This window comes from Taudactylus pleione, unplaced genomic scaffold (assembly GCF_031769625.1).
Source record: "Taudactylus pleione unplaced genomic scaffold, aTauple2 ptg000256l, whole genome shotgun sequence".
In the NCBI taxonomy this organism is placed as follows: domain Eukaryota; kingdom Metazoa; phylum Chordata; class Amphibia; order Anura; family Myobatrachidae; genus Taudactylus; species Taudactylus pleione.
In genome coordinates, this window is record NW_028284658.1 from 4,392,705 (window position 1) to 4,407,278 (window position 14,574).

At 43.2% G+C, this 14,574-nt stretch overlaps 1 protein-coding gene across 1 annotated transcript; it reads left to right on the forward strand.

Annotated features, from left to right (window-relative positions):
* The first annotated feature begins 1,170 nt into the window (after positions 1–1,170).
* SRSF6 (serine and arginine rich splicing factor 6) lies at positions 1,171–10,790 on the forward strand. The gene is made up of 6 exons (XM_088480598.1): positions 1,171–1,351; positions 4,815–4,963; positions 6,981–7,093; positions 8,396–8,598; positions 9,104–9,358; positions 9,570–10,790. Exons 1-6 carry the CDS (start codon positions 1,245–1,247, stop codon positions 10,267–10,269), a joined length of 1,527 nt encoding a protein of 508 aa, XP_088336724.1. The 5' UTR covers positions 1,171–1,244; the 3' UTR covers positions 10,270–10,790.
* The last annotated feature ends 3,784 nt before the right edge of the window (positions 10,791–14,574 follow it).

The following is a 14,574-nucleotide window of genomic DNA, read 5'->3' on the forward strand; positions in this document are numbered from 1 at the left end:
TTGTTCGCTTGTTCAGACCTAGAGGCATGATCAGACCGCAAAGAGCGAACGGTTAATTTGAATAGCCACCCCTTTTTTCTGAACGAGCGAGCGCAAATAGCGTCCGGCTCTGAATGAGGTACAATATCCTCTCTCTTCTCCCTTATGTCACTGCCACTGCCTAGGTGTTATCCTTAACTTCTCTCTCTTCTTTACCTCCCACATTCATGCTTTCTCTATACTGCCGCATTAAACTCCACAACATCTCCCAAATTAGTCACTTCCTCACCCTGTAGGCAATCAAATCTTAAGCTGCATACACACACAGCAATCAGATAACGATATCGTTGTCTGAGCATCCTGCTCCCTCCCTGGTGTGCTGGATGATCTTTATCGATCATCCAGTACACCACCAACAAGCCAACGATCGCAGGTCCCTATAGTAAACTGGTCGATATCGACCAAGTTGACCTGCATGCACGGGCGATATCGCAATCATCCATACGTGCCCACGCATCGCAGGTCATTGGTGGGTTGGAATGAGGCAAATCGCCCAGTTTTATCGTACCGTGTGTACGCACCATAATTCATACCCTCGTCATTTCCCACTTGAACTAGTGCAACCTCTTCAGTTAACAATATATTGCCCGTTCAATTGATAATTTTAAATGCAAATTGTAGTAAATAAGGCCCTAATTGCTATAGTTATTATCATTCGGACAGTTGTATAAAGATCAAAATGGTTTCTTTCTGTACTGTGTTTGAATAAAGGGTATTATTTGTGTATTCTTCTGTAATTTGTCAGTTCAGCGCTGGACACTTTGTGGTACCATATAAATAAATGATAATAAATGGGAACTGATGGTATACGTGACATCAAATATGCATAAAGGGATTTTACTATGCAGCCAGTAACAGATGGCGACATGCCAGCTCTGGGGTTAATATATATATTAGACGTCCTAATGCCAGCATCTACTTAGCAGCCGTGACTGACTGGCGCTCACAAATGGGAATAGACTGGGAGAAGGAGAGCGCAGCAGCGGGGAACACACAGGCCAGGTCAGAGGGCCTACTCTCTCCCAGCCCCTCCCCCCTTTCTGCTGCCGACTTGCGCACGCGTACACCTTACGTCTGTCTGGCCAGCGCACAGGAGGACACGCCCACGTAGTTTATTAAACGACGTCCCGCCCGCCCGCCTTTGTCGCGACGCGTCATTCTGCTGCGGACTTGGAGTCGAGGCCGCCATCTTCTTTGCCAGCAAGATGCCGCGTGTGTACATCGGGAGACTGAGCTATCATGTCCGGGAGAAAGATATCCAGAGGTTCTTCGGAGGCTATGGGAAGCTGCTGGAGGTGGATCTGAAGAACGGGTGAGAGTAGCGTGGGTCTGTTGCTCAGCGTGCAGAGGTTGGGTGGCTCCGGCCGTGTGTGGTTGTGACGAATGAGTTGTGATAGTCCGCACGGAGGATTACACCGGGATGGGTGAGGGGGATGGGGTGAGTGCGCTGCGGTGTCGGCAATTTCGGAGCGTTGGCGCGCGTGCAGAGAGATCTGATCCAAAATGGTGGCCGCGGGCTCGCCGTGTGAGGTCGAGGTCGTTACCGGCATCCATGTGTGTGGTGGTGGGGCATAACTGTTTAGTGCTTTACATCCTCTGTGCTGCTCAGTCCATCGCACATAGGCAGACAGGCGGCCCCGGCTCTATTTGTAAGCACCTCTGGCTCTGCTGCCCCAGCTTGTTTTTCAATACGGACTGAAACAGCTTTAATACATGAAGGGTTTTAAAGCTTCCAGGTGCACCTTTTGCTAGGTGAAATCCATGGCTAGCGCGCTCTATGTATCAATGGTGAGCAACCGAAGGTTCATTGGTGAAAAAGAAACCCATCGATGGTTGTCACTACTGCCTGCATAGTCTGCTTGTTGTAAGACACGTGGTGTCTAGGCCCCCTTTTATGGTTAGGTCTAGATTATACAAGGCTGATGGCCCTGTGACGTCACACCCATGTGACTCGGCCTGGAGGGGCGGGGATGGTAACGGGGGACCAAAATTGTCCCCTCGCGGGCTCGCTATGCTTCGGGCACGGTGGCTCGCTGCGCTCGCCACAGATATTTATTCCCACTCTGTGCCCTAGTGGATTGTAACGCAGGAGCGGTCCAGCCTCCTGCAGCGGTCACGTGGTGTCTACGTCACAGAGGTCCTTTCTCCAACTTGTAAATAGCAGCAGCCCCCCCTTTATATGGACCGTAATTGATGTGTAGAACAAATGGCTTAAATCAGTGGTTCCCAAACTTATTTGAACCACAGCCACTTGGAGTATAAGCATTTTTCCATGGCACCACTGGGCCTAAAGTTTCTTATTGAGGAATTCAGCAAAATTAAATGGTCAATTGTGCATATGTCACCCTTTGGTTCAGTTATGTGGTGGGTTGTCAAGGCTGGGCTTCTTTCTGTCCATATGTTTTTTGATTGGCAGTGATTAGCACTGGTTTGCCTGCACTAATTAAAATTATTTTATTTGATGTTGGACCACCAACCTGTGGCACCCCTTCAAGTGCCCAGAGGCACCCCAGGATGCCATGGCACAGTTTGGGAACCACTGGCTTAATGTATGTCTGAAGTGTTTTTTTAGTGCAATCTAAATTTTTATCATCTTGTAGGTACTCTTTCACTATGGGAAAGTAACCAATATGTAGCTTCATAGCAAAGGCCTGCAATTGTCAGGGCAGATGAGAATTTCAGATATACTAGGATTTTAAATAATGGTGGTGAGGTCACCTGGGTGTGGTGCATGCAAGATAAAGTAGCTGCAGGCGCCATTGTTCTCTCTGGCAAGGTCTCTGACATGCTAGCTTCAGCTTGTCCCCTCAATGCTCCTTTCTTGCCTCCAGTATGTGTATAGTGGGGCTGGTTCTGAGTATACAGGGATCTATGTATGGAGCCTTGGAGAGAGATAAAGTGGATGGTGATATCAGCTCCTAACAGTCAATTTATGGGCTGTGTTTGAAAAATGACAGGTGCTGATTGGTACTTTGGGGTTGATTTACTAAGCCTTGGATGGACATAAAGTACCAGCCAATCAATTCCTAACTGCCATGTCACAGGCTGTGTTTGGAAAATGACAGGACCTGATTGGCTTGTACTTTATCTCCATCCAAGGCTTAGTAAATAGACCCCTTTATCTCTTATCGACTATCTTTCCAAGGCTTAGTACATCTACCACTTACTACCTTATGCTAATACAAGTTTTCATAGGGCTAATGCGAGGATGCCGCTAATTGTTTTTCTATCCACAGCAGCAGCCATCATAAGTAATAGAACTTACACCAGCTCTATAATTGCAAGAGATCCATCTGAGACAGGCTTCACTTCTCCGTGTACATGACTCAGAATAGCACTGAAGTATAGCTACACTCCCACGAGACAAATCTCTTGTGTGCAACAATGTCTTTGATGACCCAGAAACGCCCATTTCACGCAAAGAGATCTGTCCAAGCTACACACCCACAAAACAGTACAGCTATGTGTGATTGCATTGTCGCTGCCCAATTTCCACCTCCAAAACTCCCATTTCACTGAAAGACCGTTCAGGCAATGATCCGTCTGACTCGCTATGTGCGTCCATGCAAAGAGATCTGACCAGCTCAGAATCAGCCTCAGTGTGGAGTCAGATGCAGAGTTTGTGCTTGTGTGGCTGAATGGCTGGGTATAATTTTAAAGACAGGTGGTATGCTAGTGTCCTGTACATATCGTTCAATTTATCTGCTAATGGATAGGCCCCTTTAGTGGTGTGCCAAAAGCTGTCCCCTCATCTACTCACACATCGGTGATCAGTCACTAACTTTTCTCACCCACAGAACACTGTGGTCCGTGAGTGGGGAAAGCACAGGGCAGACTGTTTTAGCCAAGTGCTGCTAAAAGGGCAGGGCACATTTTGCCATTTCAAAATTGGCCAGGGCACGGTGCCCCGCTAAAACAGCCTAACGGCTACACTATATAATGTATATGATGCTACAAACTGCAGTGTCCTAAAGTCATGCTATGATCCGTGTATTATGAAGGTGATTTAGAAATTCTGTTACTGTCGCAATTGTCCTATAGAAATGGCAATGCAAGGTTTTGTCAGTGGATTTTGTATGGTGTGATGTCGGGCCAGCATTTAGGAATGGCCATGGGAAGGGGCTAGCGAATAGTGGCAGCATTTTTGCTGTCACAGCATGCTTTGCAATGGCATCTAGCTATTGTATATTTGTGGTTTTAACCATAGAAGGTGTGCTAGTGCATATGTGCAAAAGGACTTTTTTGCACCCTGAGCTTCACCTGAGAAGGAGTGATGTCAGTAGCCAACAGATAGACCATTGGATAGAAGCGTGCATTGTATATTCTAGTAACAGATCATTTTCAATAACATGGTGGCAATTCAATACATTTGCTGGCATTTGGCTCGTGGGCCAAGTTCATGGGAGCAATTCAATTACTTTGTGTGACTAGATCCAAGCCTGCACTCATCATGAATTTCTGCTTGCCCCCTCCTGAGTTGCGATCAGAAATCAGTGTTTAGTAGGGCTTTTGGGCTAGTCCGCAGCATGAGTGCTGCATCGTGCCCGGGAGCTGTAGCTTAAAACAGCTAATACTGGGCATTATCGTGGGAAAAAGTGTCCGTCGCTGGACATAATTGAATAGTTCCTGGGCACTTAACCTGGGAGCTACATTCCCGAGGATTAATTAAATCTCCAATGAGTGATAATTGCACTATATGTTGTCTACATCTTTTTCTTGTTTCTTGCTGAACAACTGTTACATAAACTAAATATTTTGGTTTCTTGTCATTTTAGGTATGGATTTGTGGAGTTTGAGGACTCACGAGATGCTGATGATGCTGTATATGAGTTGAATGGGAAAGACCTGTGTGGAGAGCGTGTGATTGTAGAGCTTGCCCGAGGACCACGACGGGACAGGGATGGATACAGCTTTGGAAGTCGCAGTAAGCATTGCCTATTTTGGTAGCAGCTTTTGGGGAGTTCTAGGAATACTTGTTACCAGGTGTATTGCATAAAGTTTGTAGTTTATTGACATTTTGCCTTGACTTGCCATAGTAAAGAAACGGCTCATAACTTAATGATCCAGCTTATTGTGTGTAGATGGACCCCACAGCCTCTTGCAGTAGCTAAAGTAGCTCATACAGTGAATGCTACCTACTGAATTTTTTACATGATAAATAAAATTGGTAACCAAACATTAAAGTTTAATGATTTTATGTTCTAATGGCTGAGATTTAATGCAAATAGATGGTGTGGCCATTTTACCCACTTTCTATACAGGTCAGTGGTGGTGTCTCAGAGTTGACAAAACCATTTAAGTTTTGAGCTGTTGCTTTGAGTTGTTTTTGACTTTGAATATTATTGAAGGAAAATATTTTGTTGTACATCTTAGGAAAACGAACATTCACAAAGAATGGTCTCTTAATAACATTTTACTGCCTTTTCATACCATGTTGCATCCTGTTTCAAGAAATGCTGATGTGTTGCTTTCTTGCTGTAGGTTACCAGGGTGGAAGGCACTCTTACACTTGAGTGAAGCTTTGTGCTAGCCAATTTTGTACCCATTGTGCAGGTTAAACACTTCCTGCTCTACAAGGATTTTGTATCTTATTGTGCAGCAAATAAAGTGTGTAGATCAGTGGTTCCCAAACTCTTTTGAACCACTGCGCCCTAGAGTAATCTGCATTCTTTTCACGGCGCTCCTAAGCAAATTTTTTTTATATTATTGAAAAATTCAGAAAAAAAATGTAAAGTGAAGCAAATTGTGCTTACCTGTCATCCATGCGTTAATTTATGTGGTGGGGTTTGCACTTCTGTTTGTCCACATATTTACATTGACCATAAATAATTTGGTGCTGGAGCACCAAACTGAGGCATTCCTGCAAGTGTCCCAAGGCACCCAAGGATGCCACAGTGCACAGTTTGGGAACCACTGGTGTTTATAGTTTGTATAGACAGACCTTACATTTAATAGTTCTTAGTGTGGAAGATTTTAGCTGTTTAGACAGGCCCAAGCACCTATCTATATGTTACCACTTCTGCTTTATTGCTTTTACACATTCCTCTATTATGACAGTGTATTTTTTTTAAGTTTAATGATTACCCATTGTATTGCAGTCAAATGAAACCCTGTGTTGTCAGTGGTGGCATTTAATACCTCTGGCAGCACAAGTGCAATGTCATTAGGCTTTTACAGCATAGAAATGTGGTGGGTGGGGGGGGGTTAGGATTTAGTTATAATTGGGGAGGCAAGGTTTTTACAAATGGGTGGTATTATTGTCATGTTTAACTTGTATATTCTTAACCTTTTTGCATGTCGAATTCCAAAATCCTTTTTTAACCGTCCTTGATGTTTCAATTTGAAAGAGACCAGTGGGGGCTGAGACCATTGAGGCTTAAGATGACTGCCTTTCCTGGTTGGCCTTTCCAAACATTGTGTGACCCTTGCCCTATGACCCTTTGGCTGACCTTACCGGAAGCCATGACGACAGCAGCCTATTGCCATTAGACGCAGGGTGATGGTGAGGATTAAAAGGGTTAGACCAAACCGGCTTTAATCTGGAATAGGGGACTCCCCTTGCGTGTGCTTCCAAGTACCATTTTTCTTATACCTCCTGCCATAATGTAATTAAAGTGACTGGCATCTCTTGTAAAATGCTTTGTAGAAATGCATGTAAATGAGTTAAACCATGTATTGTTATAAATCCTGTAAGCTTTGTGATGTCAAGTTGATAAGGTTGGCCGAGTACACTCCCTAAACAGGCCCATTCTTAACACAGCAGAACGGAGTGAGTAACACACTATCCTTGCTGCTAATCAGTGGCCAGAATCACGGCTTCAAAGGAGGTTTTATGTAAAGAATGTCATCCTGTAGTTTTATTTAAAGCCCTCCCAAAAATATTTAGATAATTACTTGTGGTTGAAATGGAGCCCTGACATTGTTTTCTATGTGCAATAAAGGTGGCTACAGGAGCCAAAGATCTGGCAGAGATAAATATGGCCCCCCAGTGCGCACAGAGTTCAGACTTATTGTGGAGAACCTCTCCAGCCGCTGCAGCTGGCAGGACCTTAAGGTGGGTATTGCAGTTAACATTCACTTACTAAAACTTCCTCCATCTACATAGGAAGTTCAGGAGACATTGCAATGGCCAGTGTACATGATTTGTGTTTATCTATTGTAGGGTATAGGAACTACTTTAAATTTCAAAAGTCTATACTCTACTCTTACATATTGACTATTGGTGCTTTATTCCTGATATTGCTGTGATTGGTAGTGATCAGTAAAGAATCCAATAGACTCCTATGTGCACAGCAGCTTGGATAAGAGGCTGCCCTGGTAAAAGTTTATAGTAAAGTGAGGACAATCTCTATTCTGAGTTCTGTCCAGCTTTATTCACTGTATGCTTGGCCATTAGGCTGAGCATGCACAGGAAGCCATCTCTGTTGGGAAGGAGGCTAAGAGCATGCTGTGTGGGGGTTAGAGGAACCCTCAACTTCTGTGCTTTACGCCATGTGAAGATGATAGGGGGACCTGCTCATATAAGCGAAGCTTTTAGGAATTTGTTAATTAGCACCATTCTGTCACCCCTATAGATTGCTATAGAGCTGGCAACAGATCACTTCGTGTACAGCAGTAGTTCTCTTGCTTAATTTTGCCCTAATCCTGTGAAAACTAGGCCCCTTAATACCAGTATTTTTTCTTGTATGTGTTATCATACAATATGAAGTACTTACAACGTTACAATTGTTGTGTTTTTATTTTACATGTTTTGTAGGGGGATTAACTTTAGAGGGGGGCTTCTCTCAAAATGAGAGACCTGGATCCCATATATGCGTATAAAACCTATCATGCATAGTCTTCACACTAGGGCAGGCTGAGGGCTGGGCGTCTGTCAGAAAGGGGCACTTCAGTGTGCACCCGAAAGGGGTGTTGTAACTCAGAAAAGGAGCTGTCCCCATTTTCATCACTTTAGGGGGCATGCCCAGCACTCAGATGCTGGGTGGCCACCAAGCTCTCCCTGCAGCGCATGGCATCTATTCACTTAACAGTGATTGTTTTGCCAGCACTTCCCCCTGCGGGACACTTGGGTGGGGGTGGGTGGGACTATTTCAGCGCTTACAAATGTAGCAGGGCGTGGCACCCCGCTAAAATAGCCTAGCGGGAACACTAATGCAGAAATGAGGTAATTTTTTCTGTAGATGTTTTAAACCATATATATATATTTTACTGTTACTTTTAAAAGGGTACACTTTCAATTCTAATGCAAGGGGAAACAGTATGTAATTAACCCTTTCCCCAAACTTTCTGTATTTACTACTGCATTCCATGTTGTGATTCTTTGTTCCACCCTGAACCCACTTTCTTATTTCTATAGGATTTCATGAGACAAGCAGGTGAGGTTACCTATGCAGATGCACACAAGGAGCGTACCAATGAAGGTGTGATAGAGTTCAGGTCTCACTCTGACATGAGGAGAGCCTTGGAAAAGCTGGATGGCACAGAGATAAATGGCCGGAAAATTCGCTTGGTAGAAAGTAAAACGCGCCAAAGGAGATCTTATTCTGGAAGCAGGTCAAGGTAAATGCTGAAGCCGAGATGCAGTTGTGCTCCATCTGAGCAAATCAGAGATGCTCTTCTATTTTTCAGTCTTAAATTTTTTTATTTTTTTTTAGTCTGATATATATAGGATTGTTTCTTATGTGTAGGCATCCCTTTATATATGAATATAAATTAGTCATTGGATTTGGGGGGTGAAGTGTAGCTAATGGAATAGTAATTTTTATTTTTTAATGTACAGTGAGGTGGTCCAACTAGGGTCTGTTAGCTTGGTTCTGTGACTTTCCTGTAGATGTCACCTACACATATTGGATCACTAACAATGCTGACATTTGTCAAGTGAACTGCAAACAGAAATAATGTATGCTGCACTGACCATGATGGTTATTAAATATCATTAGTTCACATAGCCCCATAAACCCTTTGGTGGTTATGTATGCTAACATCACTTGTTTTAGATCATACTACTAATTTTGTACATTTTCATGTATATAAGAGCAGTCTAAATGTAGTATTCGCTCTTAAGGTCACGATCAAGAAGCAGGAGAAGATCACGCAGCAGGAGCAGACGTAGCAGCCACAGTAGATCCAGGAGCCGTTCTCGTTCACCTGTCAAAAAGGCCCGTTCTCGTTCACCAGCTAAACGGAGCAGGTCTCATTCAGTGGCAAAGAGTGGCTCCTATTCTCCAGCTAAAAGTCACTCCCCATCTCCTGCTAAGAAAAGCCGCTCTTGTACTCCAAAACGGAGTCGTTCACCTTCACCTGCTAAGAGTCAATCCAGGTAAGTGCCTGGTTCTAAGAATTTATATTGCAGAACACCATTATTTGAGGGGTAATTACCACTTAAGAATATTTATAATTGTCATGAAAGCAGTAACCATTGCTGAACTTTGACAACTTTATATAGAAGTTCATGTGAAATACTTGTTTATGTCCCTCAAATATACATTTGCTTATTTTGGTTACACACAACTGTTTGTTTATTCTTGCAGGTCCAAATCTCGGTCCAGGAGCAAAGAAAGTTCTCCATCTAAGCAGAGAAAGTCTCGTTCAAAAAGTAAGCCTAAATCTGAGCATGGCTCACGATCTCGCAGCAGGTCCAAGGGAAAGAGGAAGAGATCCCGAAGTCGCTCTAAAGGAAAACGAGACCGCTCTAGTAGCCGCACCAAATCGAAACGTGAGCGGTCCAGCAGTCGTGCCAAAGTTAAACGAGATGGGTCCAGCAGTCGCTCTAAAGGAAAGCGAGCGCGATCTCGTAGTCGCTCTAAAGGAAAGAGGGACAGATCACGAAGTCTCTCTAGAGGAAAACGAGAAGAGTCTAAAGAAAAGAGGGAGCGGTCCCGAGAGAGATCCCGAAGCCAGTCAAAGGGAATAAGAGGGAGGTCTTTGGAGAGATCTGGTAGTGATTCAAAGGGTACCAGAGAGGCTTCTGTAGAGAGATCAAGTCGATCAAAGAGTCGTGACCGCTCCCGTAGTCGATGGGATCGTTCTAGAAGTGTCTCACATACTAAACAGGAAAGATCTTCCCACAGTCGCTCCAGATCCCCTTCGCCAAGGGAAAATGGAAATGAGAATGCTAGATCCCAGTCAAAGTCACCTCTTCCATTTGTTAGCTATGAGGGGTCAGGGTCTCCTCCTCCCCAGCCTTCCTCAGCTGCCAGTTCCAGGTCGCGTTCCAGCTCTCCAGAGTAGTTTTCATTGTGAAGTAGATTAATATGCCCAGTATTAGGACTGAGCTACCACAAGTTAATAACCTTAGACAAATCCTTGTATGTTTCAGTGCAGGCTTGAGTTTGTTCGTACTCTTTTCTATGCCATTTATCTCAGCAAGAGTCTCAGCTGTGTAAATATGAATAGGCAATAACTTTATAAAATACATGCATGTTATTTCTTTAAGTAATGAGGGGTTTTACCCTTCAATATTATCTAGTACAGTGGATTTATATAGTGAGTAAATGCATTCAAACCATTATGAATGAGGTAAATAGTACACCTTTAATATGTGCATTTTGTTTTGGATGGTCTAAAGTATTAAACGACTGTGCTTGATGAGAATGAAAAGTTGATCCCATTTCAGCCTCTAGCTGCCAACCTTGTAAATAAAGATTTGTATGGTCTTGAAAAGGCGATATATTCCCTCTTCTTTTTTTTTTTTTTTTAAATGTTCTTAATGTACATATTTGCATAGCAAATAAAGTTTTTTGGGTTTCTTTTCTGCTGTGCAAGCTTGGCTTTTAGTGTTTTGATATTTGCAATCTGATATTCTGCCCATCTGTCCCCTCCCAACACCTACCGGAACTTGCTGCCTGTGAACTATCCCCTCACTCCAACTGTTGTAGCCATTATTTTAGAATTATAAATGCTTGGCAGTTAAAGCTAGCTGTGACATGGCTGCAAAAGATGGAGAAATGTAAGTATAATGTATGTATAGATTACATGCTGTGCTCCAGACAATATTATTCCATATATGGCTGGTGTTAAATGGGTGTCCTGGTAACCATGCCCACAACTCTTTATAGTATTCAGTCTAATGAATGTGTGACTAGTTCATTGGCCCTATAATAAATATACTGCCAAATAACAAGTGATTTTATTTGTATGTGTTAATTTTCTGTTTTAAATTGTCATGCAAGGTCGAAATTTTATTACTGTGTACATATCAGTTTCTCATACCCAGCTCAGTGTTGGATTCATTTTAAAATTGCATTTAATGAGATTTGAGGGGCACTTTTTACAGCGATGAAGTATTACATTTCTTTAGAACAATGACCGATATGGCATTTGGCTCGATTTTAATGACCTATTTTCAAAGAGAAGTTGTGAAGATTAAGACCTTGTGTTAATCATTTTAGAATGGAGTCTGGCTTACCCAACTCTTGCACATACTCCAGGCACTGCCAATTATGTAATTAAAAATGCAGGTGTTTCTTTTTCAGGGTCCATAAGGATCCACAGGGATACCATAGGGATATTATGGTTTGAGAGATCCATCCTCCCTATACCTCAGTTTTAGTTGGTGCCTGGCTGCAGTCGGGTCACTGTCAATGCAGGGAGGCTGCTTAGCAGCCCCAAAGCCATTTTATGATTTCATTAGTCCAAAAAACTATCTTAACAGCGCGCAGCGGCAGTATGTCCATAGGATGTCTGCGCCACCGCGATGCCAGTACTGATGTGGGGATTTTGGTGGGCCTCGGGGTCTGTGCTAGCCAGGCCCTGTGGGAGAGCTCAGACTGTCGCCAGACGCACAGGGACAGGTAAGGTGGGTCATACTTCTGGGGTCAGGGGACAGACTGGGGGTGCTGAGTGTGGACGCAGGCTCCAGACCCTGCGCTCCACTAGACCACCAGGGACATATTTGGTATGGGAGCCAGCGTCCCAGGGGTTAATCATCAGCAAAGGAAGACATCCTTCCCTGTTTTAGTGGCTTCTCAGCTCAGCGTGCCTTTCAACTGTGATCTGGCTTCTCTGAGCTGCTCTCCTGCAGCCACACCCCCTCTGAGGTCTCCGGTGGCCATTTTCTTGGTGCACTTGCAGACCTCTCAGGACAGTGCATGGTCTAGTCCCCCCCAGCATACCTCTCCATTGGGTTAGTGTATGCAGCACTATAGCCTTCCCAGACACTGAAACTGGGCAGTTGATTTTAGTGCCACTTTGCAGTATACTTTGTGTTGTATATGACTTATGTTAGTGCTGCCTGTCTGTATTTTTTCCTAACTGTCAGCATATATCTGTACCTTTCCTCTAATTCAAAATGCCCTAATACAGGTGTAGTGAAGGTGGTTCTTTAACACACATTTTTTATATATATATTTTAGTACCAGTCAAAAGTTTGGGTGCCCCTTCTCAGTCAATGGTTTTTGTTTATTTAAATTATTTTCAACATAGATTAATACTGAAGACATCAAAACTATGAAAGAACATATGGAATGTTATAAACAAAAAGTGTTAAACAAATCAATATTTTAGATTCTTCAAAGTAGCCCCCTTTTGCTTTGACAGCTTTTCACACTCTTGGCATTCTCAATCAGCTTAATGAGGTAAGGGGGTATCCACTTAGTGATTTAACCAAGCGATTGCACGATAACGTCGTTATTGTGCAATCGCTTGCAAATCGCGCATGGTCGGAAGCATTGCTGGTCGCTTCCGACATCACCTGTACATGCTGGTCAACATGATGATCTCGTTGGGTTCAGCATATGCAGGGATGAGGGATGTACCTGGATTGAACGAGTGAATGTTCAGGCTAGGCACATCACTAGATATACAAACGAGAGCATGATTGCAATGTCGTAATCGTGCTCTTGTTTGTATATCTATTAAGTGGATAACCCACCCGCTTTCAGTCTCCTGGAATGGTTTTCCAACAGTCTTGAAGGAGTTCTCGGAGGTGCTGAGCACTTGTTGGCTGCTTTTCCTTTAGTCTACGGTCCAACTCATCCCAAACCAGCTCAATTGGGTTTAGGTCGGGTGATTGTGGAGACCAGGTTGTCTGACGCAGCACTCCTTCACTTTCCTTCTTGGTCAATTACCCCTTACATAGCCTGGAGGTGTGTTTGGGGGGTCATTGTCTTGTTGTAAAACAAATGATGGTCCCAATAAGCGCAAACCAGATAGGATGGCATGGCGCTGTAGAATGCTGTGGTAGCCATGCTGGTTAAGTGTGCCTCAAATTTTGAAAAAATTGCCAGCAAACGCACCCTTACACCTACTCCATGCTTCACAGTGGGAACCACACGTGCAGAAACCATCCGCTCACCACCTCTCCGTGACAAAGACACGGCAGTTGGAACCAAAAATCTCAAATTTGGACTCCTCAGGCCAAAGTACAGATTTCCATGACTGCCTGATTCACACAGTCTCCTCTGAATAGTTGATGTTGAGATTTGTCTGCCGCTTGAACTCTGAAGACTTTATGTGGTCTCTAATATGAGGTGCTGTTAAGTAATGTTTCTGAGGCTGGTAACTAATGAACTTCTGCTGCAGAGGTAACTCTTGGTCTTCCTTTCCTGGGGCGGTCCTCATGAGAGCCAGTTTCATCATAGCGTTTGATGGTTTTTGCAACTGCACTTGATTCAAAGTTCTTGAAATTTTCTGTATCAACTGAACTTCATGTCTTTAAAGTAATGATGGACTGTCATTTCTTTTTACTGAGTTGAGTGGTTGGTGCCATAATATGGATTACAACAGTAGTCAAATAGTGGTGTCCACTGTGTACTAACCCTACCTCCACAACACAACTGATGGTCTCAAACATATTAAGAAGGCAAGTAATTCCACAGATTGACTCTTAACAAGGCACACCTGTTAATTCAAAACCTTTCTAGGAGACTACCTCATGAAGCTGATTGAGAGAATGCCAAGAGTGTACAAAGCTGTCATCCAAGCGAAAGGGGGCTACTTTGAGGAATCTAAAATATAAAACATTTTGATTTAACACTTTTTGTTTATAACATAATTCCATGTGTGTTCTTTCATAGTTTTGATGTAGTCAGTATTAATCTACTAGGTTGACAATAACTTAAATATTCAAAAAACATTGAATGAGAAGGTCTGTCCTAACTTTTGACTGGTACTGTGTGTGTGTGTGTGTGTGTGTGTGTGTATATAATTAATATATATTTATATTTGTGAGGTCTGACACATCCTGTTGTGTGTTGCACTGTGCCATATTTAGGTAGTGGGCTCCTGCAGCTTATCCAAGCATCAGTATTCAGTAGTGTTCCTGTGCCTCACATTTATAGAACTACAGTCAGGTGCATAAATATTGGGACATTGACAGAATTTTCATATTTTGGCCTCTATTCACCACCACAATGGCTTTGAAATTAAACAAACAAAATGTGCTTTAACTGCAGACTTTCAGATTTAATTTGAGGGTAATTACATCCAAATCAGGTGAATGGTGTAGGAATTACAACGGTTTCTATATGTGCCTCCCACTTTTTAAGGAGCCAAAAGTAATGGGACAAACTAAACAATCCTAAATCTAACTTTTAC